A 15,781-nucleotide genomic window follows, 5' to 3' on the forward strand; every position below is an offset into this window, starting at 1 on the left:
AGTAGTTATTGAAAATTGCTTTCAGAAAAGCAGCTACTTTCCCTCCTTCCCTGCCTTATGTAAAGCAGTAACAGAGCTCTGAGTGCATGAAACTCATCATCTCCATGCGAGACGAAGAGAATCTCTCTTTGCTCCTGCTGCTCAAAAACTGGGGGCTGCTCCACCTTGCAAGGCCAATTCACCCCTTTCATTTTCCTCCTGCTGGCATCCTCCTCAGTGGTTGCCACGGAAGATTCCATCTGTTTCCCTCCAAAGGGCTTCTTCAGGTTTTAAATTTCTGAGTCAGGTCAAACTTCAAAAGAAGAGCATGGCTATTGACTACTGGACCCATGTCTCCTTCAGTCTGCCTCACTGATGAGCTGGACTTTCCAGGTTTTAAATATTCAGATTTAGCCGAAACCGGTTTGGCTCAGTGGATAGAGCGTTGGCCTGCGGACTGAAAGGTCCCAGGTTCGATTCCGGTCAAGGGCATGTACCTGGGTTGCGGGCATATCCCCAGTAGGAGATGTGCAGGAGGCAGCTGATCGATGTTTCTCTCTCATCGATGTTTCTAACTCTCTATCTCTCTCCCTTCCTCTCTGTAAAAAATCAATAAAATATATTTTTTTTAAAAAATTCAGATTTAATTTCAGCTAATGGAGGGTGCCCGCTTCAGCAGAAAGGAAGGATGCCTTGTAGTTACTGTCAAATTTGAATATATCCTCCAGTACACATTATGGAAGCTTTATTAATGAGAATTGTGACTTGCTGCTTGTTTTTCACATTAATGTTGAGAAAACAAAGGAAGTCTCCAAGGACCAGGAAATCTGTTTTCCCATTGGAGAATCATGGACTTTTATGAAATGGACATAACCTATGCTCTACTTCTTTCCTAGAGTTGTCTTATCAGATAGTATACTGGGTAGGTTAGGTATTGATTCTTCAAAATAAGCTGACTTGAAAACAAAGTTCTTCCACCTGTCTTGAGCTCCTCATTAGATTGGGAGTTCTTGGAGCCACTGTGTCATGCTGAGATTCTTTTCCCCATACATCTGCATAGAGTAGACAATAAATGCCTACTGGACACATGAGTGAATGGATAATCTGTGTTCCTAACTAGTTAAATCTATTATTAAAACTTAAAATTTGTTGAAAACTAATACGTGTTTACCTTCTAGTGTTCATAAGATAATTGACAAGCTTATTAAAATCTAAACTTTGGAGACATTGATTCATACTGACTTCTATTGGCAAATTAGAAGTCAACCGAAGTTCTAATGAATTAGAATATATTCCATTTTGACTTGTAAAAATTCAAAATTAACACTTAGTTTCAAAAACTTACTTTTGGCTTGGGAGACAATTAGAGTAATCTTTCTCACTTGCTTATTATTCACATTAGCTGGGGCCTCTGTAAACAGTTAGATTACTAGCTCATCCCCAGAGCAGAGGCAGGGCCCAGAAATCTTTATTTCTTCACATGCTCTCACATGAGTGTTATGATCACATGCTTTTGGTAACAACTGAATTAGAGAGTTCACTAAAGTATTGTAGACTGTAGTTGATGAATATGTATCATTAATCTTTAAGGTCAAACAAAATCTTATTGGAAATGGGGTTTTGGATTTTCTCTTATAGAGAATCCAGAGTAAAGCTGCAATGTTTTTGACTTATGCTTTTAAAAATCCTGGATGATTTTTCAGGGAGAGAGACAAAATAGGATATTAGAAGCTTCATTTTTCCCCCAAAGATGGAAGCTCCCCAAGTGTGAATTCAGGTTTATTTAAACACTATGATATTATGACTAATATACTGGATGAAAAAATCCATCTTAATTTGTAATGTTTCCATAGAAGTACTCTTCCTGAAATTTATTATTGTTTTTACTTTGGCTTATAACCTTAAAAATTAAATACTGAAAGTGTCTGTGAAATTTTTCAATTTTCCTGCTAACTGCAGTAAAAAAAACAGCTCCAAAAGTATAAAACAAATGCCACTTTCATGAGAGCAAAGGAACATTTGACTTTCAAATAAAAAAATGTATCTGAATCCATGTTGTAGAGAAATATAAATGTTGGTTAAATGTTAGAAAATACATCTTGTAAACTAGAGAATGAAGGGACTGTGGTGAGACTGTTATCACATGCTCAATTATAAAAGGTTTAATGTGAAATTTTGTAAAAATATAGACTACTGAAGTTAACTATAATTTCTATAAATGCTCTGAGAGGGTAGTGAAAAGCTGACATCTAAACGAAAAGAACAAAGCATCTATTTTTCCCCCAATTGACTCTTGGTGTGCACACACACACACACAAACACACACGTATTCCTACATATATTTAGACACTCCTATGCACATATATAATTTTCCTCAGCATTGCTTTCCTGAGGCTTGGTAGTCAGCTGTGACTAATGAAAAACAGAAAAGGCATTTATGCATACATTATAAAAAGTTAATTTATGTCACTTACAGTAAATCTAAAATATTGCTATTATGTTAATATTGTTTTGCTGAAATAATAAATCTTATTTCTGGATCTACATTAGATTCCATACACAAACTTTAAAAATATATTAGAGCCAGAAGTCTAACACAACAAACAGAAAGTCACAAATAAAGGAATTAGAAAACTCTGTAAATATTTCCTTTTGAAATGTGCATCAATAAAACATTTCACAGGCACGTATTTTTCCCTGAAACATTCAGTTCACTTTTTAAATTTAGTAGGACAAAAGCTTGTAGTTAAATTTGCACTTGTAAAGAATAAGGACATTTTTCCCTTATGGAAAGTAACCATGGAAAACAAGACATAAATAATACGAAGAGACAACAGAAGTTGGCTTGTTGAAGTTTAGAAAAATTAATTGCTAAGTTGTGTAGGGCCTCTCTAAAGAAGATGAGCACATCTATAAAGGATATATGAAATTATAAGTAAACTAGAGGCCTGGTGCACAAAAATTCATGCACTGGAGGGGTCCCTCAGCTTGGCCTGCCCCCCTCTCATAGTCTGAGAGCCCTCAGGGGATGTCCTACTGATGGCTTAGGCCCGCTCCCCATAGGCCAAAGCTGAAGTCTGTCCTCCCTCAGGCAGGAGGCGACAGAGCCGATCAGGGGAAGTCGCCACACCCATCACCCCACTGCTGTTGCCACTGCTGGCTGCCACAGCTGCTGGCCCTTGGACCTCCCGGCCTTCAGTCCTGGCTTCTTAGCACTGGCCCAACCCCCTGACCACTGGTGGGTGGGGGCGATCTGGGGCCAGGCCAGCTGTGGGAGGGACTGTGGGAAGTTGAGGCACAGCAGGTCGCATCCCATCCAGCCTCTGCAGAAGCGTGACACTGGGACTGGGCCCGTGCCGCTGCCTCTGTGGAAGGGGCAGCGTGGGGACCGGGACTGTTCAGCCCCCACTCCCGCATTGCCTCTGCAGAAGGGGCCGTGGCGCTGGACCAACCCATGCCAAGGCCTCTCCTGCACCACCTCTGCGAAAGGGGCCATGGTGCTGGACCAGCCCATGCCGCTGCCTCTCCTGCACTGCCACCTTTCCTGTGCCGCCAGCCCTCTGCCCTTGCAGCCACTGAGGCTTTGTCCAGAAGGACATCCAGAAGGACATCTGGAAGATGTCCAGTCTATCCAGTCTAATTAGCATATTACCCTTTTATTAGTACAGATACCTAGTAATAATTGTAATGAAAATAAGAAAGCAAACTAGTAATTTTGATATATAAAAGATAAATACATATATTCACAAATGTTCAAAAAACTTATGCAATACATTTTCTCATTTATTTTATAAAATTCCCTTATCTGTGGGAATGGAGCTGTTTATTTCCTTAAGTTTTTTCCTATACATAATGTATTTCTTTATTATAATAGTAAGTGCTGCATTCTTTTTTATAGTTTAGTAGAGGCCTGGTGTACAAAATTCATGCACTGGGGGGGGGAGGGGGAGGGAGGGTGTCCCTCAGCCCAGCCTGCGCCCTCTCCAATCTGGGACCCCTTGGGGGGTGTCTGACAGCCAATTTAGGCCCCATCCCATAGGGATGGGGCCTAAACCAGCAGTCGGATATCCCTCTCATAATCCAGGACTGCTGGCTCCTAACCACTCGCCTTCCTGGCTGCCTGACTGCCCTTAACCACTCTGCCTGCCAGCCTGATAGCCCCCTAACTGCTCCCCTACCGGCCTGATTGACACCTAACCACTCCCCTGCCGACATAATTGACATCAAACTGCTCTCCTGCTGGCCGATTTCCCCCAACTGCCCTTCCCCTGCCAGCCCAATCACCCCCAACTGCCCTTCCCTGCAGACCTGCTCCCCCTTATCTGCCCTCCCCTGCAGGCCATCTTGTGACATGAGGTTGTGAGGGTCAATTTGCATATTACCTCTTTATTATATAGGATTGGTGTTAGTTTTGTCAGTAATACATAGTAAACTTATCTAAGTCTTTTCTTCATTATATTGAATTATAATATTATAAACAAATTGGCTAAATTTGATTTCAAAACTACAAGTTACATTACTGAGTTTAGCTAATTGTCCTGTTTATAATATTGAAGTGGTTTAATTTTTCAGAAATTTTGACATTGGATAGATGACACTGTAACACTGTCTCATATGAGAATTCTGGCTTACACCTTTTCCACTAACTGTGTCAATATACACTCATAATTTTCTAACTTGCCTAATGGGAGCCTATTTATTTTTTAAAATAAGACTTATTTTGGAAATGTCAAAATCAAAATCATGTCTTATAATAAATGCAGCTCCTAAGTACATGAATTTAAAGTTATAATCTATTTTACTTATGCTTATGGAGGTAAGTTTCTGAGGCTTTATATTAATTTGAAGGTAGGATTGATAAGTTTAAAATGGATACTATCACTAAAACAAAAAAAAGTTATAGAAAATAAGTCGACAAAGAAAACATTAAACATTTGATTAATCCAAAGAAGGTAGGAAAATAGAACGAAATGAAGAAAACATGTGACAAGTAGAAAATAAATAGTAAGATGACGGATGTGAACCCAATTACATCAATACTCATTTCAAATATAAATAGCCCAGTAAAAAGCAGAGATAGTTGGATTTAAGAAAAGAGACCCAGGTATATGCTGCACAGTAGAAATGCATTTCCAATACAATGTACAATTAGGCTGAAAGTAAAGGATGGGAAAAAAATATATCAACATATTACTAATCAAAAGAAAGCTGAAGTACCTCTATCAATACCCATAAAGTAGATTTCAGAGTAAAACATATTATCCAGATAAAGAAGGTCATTTTCTAATGATAAAGGAGTTATTTGAGCAAGAGAACATTACAATTCTAACTACTCATGCATCTTTTAACAGAGCTTCAAAATACATCAAGCAAACACTGCTATAACTGCAAGGAGACATTCTCAATTATAGTTGGAGATTTTCACATTGTTCTCTCCGTAATTGAGAGCATAAGTAGATAAAAAATCAGTAAAGATCTGGAACACCTGAACAACACTATCAAGTAACTTGGCCAACATAGCACAAAAGTTTTACATATATTTCAGACTAAGATAATGAAGTAAAATGTGTTAATATGAAATTTTCTAGTCTATTAAGGAAAAAATTTTAAATTATTCACATATAATCATTAAATCACATGCTTAATGTAAATGCAGACAAGGAAGTATTTCACACCACAGTGGTTTCACCATATTTTTCTTTATACCTCTTCCCAAATCATCCTATATAATGATTTCACTATTATAAATGTGCTTTCTACTTATTATAAATGTACTTTTTAGACATGGGTTATGGATGAAAATACTTATCTACTTTAAAATTAATTTCAAGAGTTGTATAATTTATGAAGTTTATAAATCTTCACCTTATGGAACATAAATATTTTCTATGCATCAGACTGCCTACTGTAAAATGTGAAAGACAGGAAATGAAATCATTACTTGCAATAAATGGTGGCAGATATTTGTTTACAGCTCAAAAATAAATTTGAACAGAGTTTTACAAAATACCCAATATTAATTCAATCTAAGATATCACTAATTATAAAACATGGCATTATTTTATATTCTAGAAAATAATAAGTGCTGCCAATTAAATTGTGACATTGCAAGGTACAACAGTTTCTTAGATGACAAAATGTGTGTGTTCTGAGATATTCAATGAATGTATCAAGAAGCTAAGTGAGTTTGCTCTAAGATGTTAAAAGGTAAATAGATGTGGCTTTCCTACCTAACCTAAAACATGGTCCTCTAAAACAGAGTTTGTGTGAACTGAACTCAGACTCTGTTGACTCGCTTAAATAGCCATTGCAGGATTAGAATTTCTAGAAAAATTTATAAATGTTCTGCCAGAATACTTGAAGAAAAAAGATATTCTCAAGTCTCTATTGGCTAATAACACAATAGCAGGAAGAGCTATTATATAAAATGAAAAAAAATCACTATTAACTCAGAAATACTTAATGTGTATAAAATTGTTTTATATGTTCACCCAGATCCTTAAACAAAGATATTTTGTTTCTGTTGATGTTCTCAGAAAGCTAGAGTTATTTGCAAAAAGGCTCCAAGCAATGAATTAATTTCAATTTCATTAGTCCAGCTGAGGCCATATTTTAATATTTGACTCAACTAATTATTGCTATTACCCCAGAGCATGTCCATTCTCCAGGGTCCATAAAAATCCAGACCAGTAGATACCAGAAAAAGTTGTTCAAAGTGGTAACAACTTTTAGAAAAACAATTAGAAATTATATGGGATAGAATTGTATGATGCATTAATATGTATCTGTTATTGTAATATTAAAATAAATTATACAGGTCAAAAATTAAACAAATATATGAATCAAAACTCAATTTAGGAAGCTGAGCAGAGGAATGTCCTATATTTTAATTTTGATGAACTAGTACAGGAGTTGAAATTTGTATATTTCTAAAATTCCTAATTGTCAACATAATTAATAAAACACATTTAAAAATATTTTAGTTAATGTTTGAAATATTTTTCTTCAAAGAACATTTTTCTAATACCAGTAATGCAGTTTAATAATGAAAATAATAGCATCATGTGTTGGAACAATATTTACATGTGCTTTATGATAAATTAGTTAAGTTTCTATTATGTTTATAAAATATAAGCTGAATCTTACTTAGTTGGATATTAGGTAATTGATAATATAGAAATTGTTATTAGTAAAGTAATTTCTTTTTCTACAGGTTGCACTATTACCATATTTGACTATAAACTCCTTTACAGTGCTATTCTTTAAAGCTTTTTATCTAACATACATTTTTCAATGCATGTGGCCATTATTTTCATTGCATATATATAAGCAGTTCATTCAATCAAACTGGGATACAATTTGATCCTCCACCTCAGCATATTGTAAACCACATGGACGACTTACCTTATCTTTTCTTTGTTTTTCATCCTGGTATACAGTCCAGTGCTCTCCATCATTGCTGTAAGCTAGTTTGTAGGAGCCTACGAACTGTACATGACCAAAATCTTTAGCTCCTTGTGTAATGATGCCAGTCACTTTGGTAGGGACAAGAAGATCTACCTAAAAAAAGGAAAAGACATAATTTAAATGCCACAATAGAGTCCATTTTACATTTGCAAGTCTCTTGAACTCAGGAGATTAAGAAACATATATGCTAAAGGCAAAATTCCATTGATTACATATAATTTGAAACTAATGACTACGTTTATTAATGGCTTATAATTTGGATTTTGCCACTGGGGTAAACAGTTTAAAACTTGATCAACCACTTTGACCATTTTAAAATAAAAAGATGGTTTTAAATCAATTTTATATTAAACTGATTCATCCAGCTGTGCAGTTTTGTGTAACTCAGACAGTTCCAAACTGGCAAGCTTGACCTTCTTGAGGCTGGTCATTATCTCCCAGAAATTGTATTATAATTCAATTTCCTGACTTTACTGGTAAATTCATAATAATAAAGTTGCTATGTACACATCAGAAAAAAAAATTGTCTTAGATGTTTCAAAATTAAACATTAAATAAAGTGTCAATCCTGTTTCCATGAATTTTAATCAGTTCATTAATATATAACAAATTAATATATAACAAATTAATAGTAATCATTGTCTAATGAAAATCCCCTTTCAGAAAACTACAATCCTGAAAATACTGAGGAGAAAGTCAAGTATTGTTCAAAGATGAAAGGTGATTAAAATATACATCCATGACTTTTGGAATCTGTGTTTATGATGTGTTTGTTCCTGTAAAATATATACTTAAAGGACAAATATATATATAATTAAATACCTATGGTGGTTCAGTAAGCATTAAATTCATCAAACTGAAATACAAAAGATAGGGATGATTTTTATCAAAGGATACATAACATTGAATAATTTAGCATTCTCCCTCTTCATTTCCTAATTCATGCATCTTTTCTTACATCATGTGATGCTCATTAAATAAAAAAGGAACAATTTATTTCCATGTGGACAATTCTTATAAGACCTTTACTTTTTGTTCCTTAATATTTCTTGATCTATGACTTCCTTTCTCCTCTTACAATAGCCACCTACTTCCTCCTACATCCTATGACTAAGTGCCTGTTACATCCTTGATCTTATCATCTTTAACTGTCATGATCCCATGTGTGACCTTGGTTGCTTTCAACCACTATGTCCTTTTGTTTCTATTTCAGATTCTCCATCCTGAGATGTTCATAGCCACAAATAGATAGTCATGGGTCAGATACAGGTCATGAATGAGAAGAGAGGACTGGGAGAATGCATTGAATAGAGCATATTTAATGACATAGATGCTCATCAAATAAAAATATGAACAAAGTTCCCAATGTTTCACAGCCTAGAAACATTTTCCTAAAAATTCATATAAACTTTTATTTGCTTTTTAAAACATTCTTTAATTAAAAACACAAGGCTCACATTGAGCTTTAATGATTTATTAAAATACGTTAGAAAGTTTAACAAAAACTACAAAATACTGTGCTCTGTTTTTGCTATTTTCCAAGCATGTATTAAAAACCTTGTGCATCCAATAGCAATGCAGGGTGGCAAAACTGTGGTAAAATGGGAAGGAAACTGCTTTGCCTCACACTATACTAAGTGCTTTCTTGTATGTGTTCATTGAGCCCCCTCAGCAACCCTGTACGATGGGGTATTCTCTTCACTTTAGGGATGAGGGAATAGATGTCTAACATAACTTGAGTCAAAGATAAACAGTGAGTAAATGAAGGATCCCAAAGTCAAATCCATGTCTTTCTCATTCAAAGTCCCGCCATACATAGAGATTCTCGGCCCATGATCTTTTCCCATTCTCTGTGACTATTTCAGGAATTTCTGAGGCATCTCAAAGCTTTCTCATCACATTCATCAAATTTACAGCAACTCTAAGCCCTAGACAAAAACAATCTGGCTTTACAATACTGGGATAGCAGCCCTGTTTTCTAACACGAATTTCCACTCTGTTCTTCAGCTTTTGGAGCTTAAAAATATGGATTGCTTTTGTCCTAATTCCAAATCTAATTGTGCTGAGACATGTAGACATAGCTGCTGGTCTTCAAAGTGTACTTGATGCTGCTAACACTCAATAAATGGAAACACACACACACTCACTCACACTCTCTCTGTCTCTCTTACAGCGCTCTGAGTCAATGTTTGCCGTCAAGGCTATAAACACACAGGAACTCAAACTGCCTCCAAGAACATGAACACCTCCAGGGTGAGATTCCTCACTCCCTAAACTTCCTATATAGTCGTTAGCTGACATGACGCAATGAGGAGACTTATAGCATCTCTTTTTCTGTAGCGTTTCTTAGAGTCAGCGGGGCTTCCTGCGGGGAGATGTTTTCTCTTTCCGTTGTATGTCTTGGCTCTTTCTAACAGATAGGGTTTTCTCCTGCTGTAACTGCTCCCCTTCTCCAGTTTTTTTTTTTTTTTTAATTTAGAAATGTTTTTCTTTTTTTTTTTCTTTTGCAGTTAAGTCAACTTCTTGACTTAAATAGTCACCAATCTGTTTCAAGCTGGATCTTGTCCTAAAATTTGTTACATTTAACTTAGAGTATCAGGCTTAAGCAAACCCCTTTTCACTATAAAAATAAGCAGCACCCCACACATGTCATGAGGTTGCTGCAACAGGGCATATTCAGATCTCACTCTGAGACAGGCTCATGCACATATCACCCTCATGCTCAGCACGCAGGAGCATCCCAGAAAAGCCCGTTCTTCTGGGCCGGTGCTTACCCCGAGCCCAGGACCGCTCTGCGCTCTTGCAGGTCTTCTGAGTTAAAGTTGTACTGCAAACGTGTTGGACAAAGTGCCTTCTGCTGTTTCAAACCCTCACTTCTCAAGGTTTGGCTCAAGTAGAGCAGGTTATTTTGGGCTCTGAGCTGGCACATGGGTACACTTGTGGCTTTGGTGCACTGCACTTCCTATCCGGATCTGTATTAAATATGCCTTGTAAGTAATGGTTCCTCAGTAAAGGTTTTGCTGGACTGAGAGAGAACTACTTCCTAAGCATGTTCCATGGACAAGAATCAACCTATGGCTAAAGGTGCCACAATGTCACATAGCAGACAATGCTAATGGCCTTTCTCTCGTTTCTCCACCCGGGATTATATTACTGGTCAAGGAAACACAATGTCATGGTGGTAACAACCAATTTTTAGTGGGAAGGCAACTGGTTAAAACTGTCTCTGATCTTCAGGAATGTGATTGTGAGAGGCAGCACATACTAGTGGAGCGGTGGTCTGCTTCCCAATCTGCTCTGCCCTTACTAGCTATCTGCCCCTGGGCAGGTTACCTTACCTCTCTGCACCTCAATTTCTTCATCTGAAAAATGAAGATAATAGTCTACAGGATTTATGTGGATTTGATGAGTTAATATGAATTAAGTGTGTAAAATAACATATAGAATATAGTCAGAGCAATATAAGGCTTTGATAACAAACAGCAAATAAATCTGAGGAAAGAATCTAGTATGAGTTTTTGAACAACTTATTAGAAGCATAAATATAGAAATAGAAAAACTGGTGGCCAGATTGTCCTAAGAGCAACTTCTGGATTGTAGTGTTTTGGTCACCTTCTCGGGATATATACAAAGATAGTTGTTTTACTTTTACTTAAAGTAGAGAAAATTTGAATCAACTGAAATTCCCATTCATGTATAAAATGCTTAGCTAAACATAATAATATAATTAATTGTATGGAATGTTGTGCACCCCCACTTGAATATTGATTATATTACAATAGGGAATGGCTCCAAAATAATATTAGAAGAGAAAATTATATTATACATTATAGCAATTTTTTTCTTTTAATTGTAAGTGTGGAAAAATGAGAGAATAGATACATAGAGAAGCTCAGATGATATATGAGTATTGCAAGAGGATTATGTAGGAATATAACTTTTTTTATTGTAAAACGTCCTGTAATTTCCTAGCAAAGCATATTTGGAGAGTCTTACTTAGAAAAACAGTGTAGAATAACTAAGAGCATTTGTTTGAAAAAGGTCAAGATAAGCTACATTTCAAATAACTGCATAACACCCTGACAGATGGCTCCCTGGAAGAAGATAGGGAAGACTACGAAAGTCATGATTTTCATGGAGCTGTTTCTAAAGGGTGATGAAAATGAAAAGTGCTACAGATCAATAAGTGTGTAGAGAGTGAAGAAAAAGGCCAAAGAGATTTATCACAGAAATATGCCAGCCAGATGCATCTAAAATGCTCTAGTTTTTGCTTTTATGTTGCATCAATTATTTTGGATTATATGTTTTATAACTTCATGGAGATTTGCAAAATTAACTCATTAAATAGAAATAACTTTGAATCTAATAGGATAATGTAGTATTTAAAATAGAATTATGGGTAAAATATTTAGGTAACATTTTGGTTTAAACAAAGAATTTTCACCTCAACATTACATGAAACAATTGTATATAATCCCAGCTATGTTAAGGCACATAATTAATTGTATTTGGCATTTGAACAATATTGTTAGTTATCAGGTGTTGGTTATGCTTTCAGTCCATATTTTCAGGCCTACTAGTTAATGTCATCAACTTATTATGAACTATTTTCCAACCCCTTATCCAATATGCTTTAGTAACTCTAAGGTTATGGGTTCAGAACCTTAAAATATTATATGAGGCCTGATAAATCCACTCATTCTAACACTCATCATTTGCATTCCTCCCTTTCTAAAAAAGTTTTAAATTCCAGTAATATTTTAAAACTTTTACTATAGTAATTGCTTTTTCCCTATGGAATTTTAAAACTATGACCATTTTTACAAAAGAAAAAAGATACCATAAAATAACCTTTCAAAGGACAGAGGGAATTTACAGTTTTACTGATGTTTTGCAATGTGGCTTTTACATGTGAAACCATTATAACATGTGTATAGTGTCATAAACAAGCTTTCCAAGCCCAGGTGATCACCCAGGAGTGTGTTTTGTGGGACACCTGGCATATTGTAGACATTCCAAATATCCAGGCATCATCTGCCCTCAATTCAAAATTGAGATTATTCTTTACTTAACAATTACCTGCAATTATAACATGAACAGCACCATATGTCAACTGAGCTGTTCCCCATGATTGTTGTCATTTCATAACTATTAACTTTTCCAAAGTTCACTTATACATGTAGTTCAACTGCATATTTTAACTAAGATTGGGAGATAGCATAATAATTATTAATATTTCATACTTTGTAATAATATTTCTCATTATAAAAGTAATACATGATATGAAAAATACTGAGAAATACTAAGAAGAAATATTTTAAAAACCTCTACCTAACTAGCAAATATAATCAATGTTTTTCACTCCCCCATAAACATGGATTTTTTTTTTTTAGACAAACTTGTTGAACTTGGCATTTGAACAATTTTGGTTACCAGGTGTTGATTGCACTTTTATTCCATATTTGTAGGTTAATTAGTTTATTCTTCTTTTTCATAATATTTCACTGGTAATTGTCTATATCAATAAACTACTTTTAAGATATTTTTGTCCTAACAAGCTGTTTTAAGGATTTACCACAATCATTTATTTACTGTAAAATATTTACCTCTCCCTGTACCCTTAATTTATTTTCTTTTAAAATCAATAGTTTCATGAGATAATAATCCTTTCATTTGGTCACCTATCTCACTTGCATAGGCTAAATTAATGGAATTAAGATTATTTGGTCAAAGGATATGAAAAATAAATTCATTATAGAAACATAAATGTAATAAACATTCATTGTAGAAATTTCAGGTGATGCAGAGATATAAGAAATCCAGATAAAATAACCTATACTTCTACTACCCATAGTCTAATTGACATCTTGATACTCATATTAGACATTTGCTCTTCCCCTATGTGTTCATTCAACAAATTCACAATATAATGTAGTTTTGTAATTTGTGTTTTTTCACTTACTGTATGTCATATCTTATCTAATAATAGACAAACATGGTAATTGACCATACATTCGCTACACCTCCCATGGGCTAATCAGTGTGATATGCAAATTAACTGCCAACAAAGATGGTGGCTAATTTGCATACTACAGGCAAGGTGGGGCAGCGCAGCTGCCAGTGAGAGCCACCATCCTGGGCCGCAGGCCTGCCCCAGAGGCCCCAGAAGCCAGTGATCAGGGAGAGATGGGAGTCCCCTGTCCAGGCCTGACACAGTGGCAGAGGCATCAGGCCTGTGCAAGGGACCAATTTGGCTACTGCAGGGTGATGGGGGTCAAGGCCTCTGGCTGAGGCATCAGGCCTGGGCGGGGACGGAGCTGGAAATCAGAGGGTTCTGGGGGTTCCCTGCCCAGGCCTGTTGCCTTGGCGAGAGGCATCAAGCCTGCACGGGGGTCTGATCCGGCGATCAGAGGGAGATGGGGGTCCCCTGTCCAGGCCTGATGCCTCTGCCTGTGCCCTCTCGCAGTCTGGGATACCTCGGGGGATGTCCACCTGCTGGCTTAGGCCCACTCATCTGGGGATCAGGCCTAAGCTGGCAGTCAGGCATCCCTCTGGCAGCCCAGGTGCCCTCGGGAGATGTCCACTTGCCAGCGGGGACCAGGCCTAAGCTGCAGTCGGACATCCTTAGCACTGCTGAGGAGGTGGGAGAGGCTCCCGCCATCACTGCTGTGCTGACAGCCATCAGCCTGGCTTGTGGCTGAGCAGAGCTCCCCCTGTGGGTGCACACTGACCACCAGGGGGCAGCTCCTGCATTGAGCCTTTGCCCCCTGGTGGTCAGTGTGTGTCATAGTAACCAGTCATTCCCAGTCATTCTGCTGTTAGGGTCAATTTGCATATTACTCTTTTATTATATGCCTAGTGCATGGGTGGGGGCTGGCTGGTTTGCCCTGAAGGGTGTCCCGGGTCAGGGTGGGGGTTCTTCTGGGGTTCCTGGCCAGCCTTGGTGAGGGGTTGAGGGCTGTTTTCAGGTTGGCCACACCCCCTTCAGGGTGGGGGTCCCTGCTGGGGTGCCTGGCCAGCCTGGGTGAGTGGCTGAGGGCCGTTTGCAGGCTGGCTAAGCCCCCCGGCAAGGACCCTCACTCCATGAGGCTGTAGCCATCCTGGGTGAGTGGCTGATGGCTGTTTGCAGGCTGGCCAAGTCCCCCAGTGGGGACCCTCACCCCTTGAGGGTGTGGCCATCCTGGGTGAGGGGCTGATGGCTGTTTGCAGGCTGGCCACAGTCCCCAGCCACCCAAGCTCCCAGTGGAGGCTGGCTGGAAGCAGGTATCTGGGATTTATTTATCTTCTATAATTGAAACTTTGTTGCCTTTAGTGGAGGCCACAGCCGGCCAAGGTAGACGGGAAGCTTGGCTTCCGCCATCACCAGGGCAACCAAGTCTCCTGCTTGCTCCAGCTCCGTGGCTGCTGGCCACCATCTTGGTTGGGTTAATTTGCATATAGTCGCTCTGATTGGCTGGTGGGAGTGGCTTGGGGCATAGTGAAGGTGCAGTCAATTTGCATGTTTCTCTTTTATTAGATTAGAAGATAGCTTCCTCATCATTGCAACATGTAGCTCAACTCATAGAGAAACTATCTTTATGTACATTATAGTAAGTTATTGTTTCTGTAGACAGTTTTCCATTTTTATATTTTTCTTCATACCTTTAGGATGTCTATTTTTTGTTATGCTGCATATTTAAATATAAGCCCCACATCATCTTGTTTTCTTTCCCTTAAGTTGAACAGAGAGAGAACAGTCCAGGTGTTTGCCAGCACACTAGTCATAAGGGTTCCCCTTTGCCTCTTACATCTATTAGGCAGTTGTGAGAATTTCCTTTCTGACCTTTAGCTATCAACCCTGCCTCCAGCGTTGTTACTAAGAATCAGTAGATATTTAGGTGCTACAGTTTAGTTAGTCTGAAGGACAAGCCTCTCCTACTCTTGCTGTTTTTCCTCTTAACATAGGAAGGATAACTTATTTTCTTAATAACAGAGAATCCAAAGTATTCTCTTGTCATGTGCAAAATCATAGAGATAGGCAACTTGGTTTTCATTGTTCACCATGCACCTGGCATACACAAGCTGTTTCAATAAACACATATTGAGTGAATCAGTGATCTAACATAGAGGCAAAATATATTCTATTCTACTCTGCCAGGTTTGTATTATGGAGAAGTGGGTGGGATGGGACTCGGAGGTAGAGTACCGGTCACAGCACACAGTTTCTGTCTGGGGGAAAGTGACTGTCGGGCCCCCTAAGCCACAGGGCAGACTTTGGGTCTTGGCCACCACTGTTCAGAGGTTGGAATCCTCACACGGCAGTTATAGAGGACTCTGTCCAGATAGCTTGGAAAGT

General features: G+C 37.8%; 1 protein-coding gene across 2 annotated transcripts in view; it reads right to left on the bottom strand.

Annotated features, from left to right (window-relative positions):
* EDIL3 (EGF like repeats and discoidin domains 3) overlaps window positions 1–15,781 on the bottom strand; it is a 410,871-nt gene that overhangs the window by 15,744 nt on the left and 379,346 nt on the right. For both annotated transcript variants that reach the window (XM_081090558.1, XM_081090559.1), the window contains one exon: window positions 7,384–7,539. In XM_081090558.1, coding sequence (XP_080946684.1) covers window positions 7,384–7,539 — 156 coding nt within the window. The remainder of the gene's footprint in view (window positions 1–7,383; window positions 7,540–15,781) is intronic.

This window comes from Myotis nattereri (genome assembly GCF_964212035.1).
Source record: "Myotis nattereri genome assembly, chromosome: 4".
Classification (NCBI taxonomy): Eukaryota; Metazoa; Chordata; class Mammalia; order Chiroptera; family Vespertilionidae; genus Myotis; species Myotis nattereri.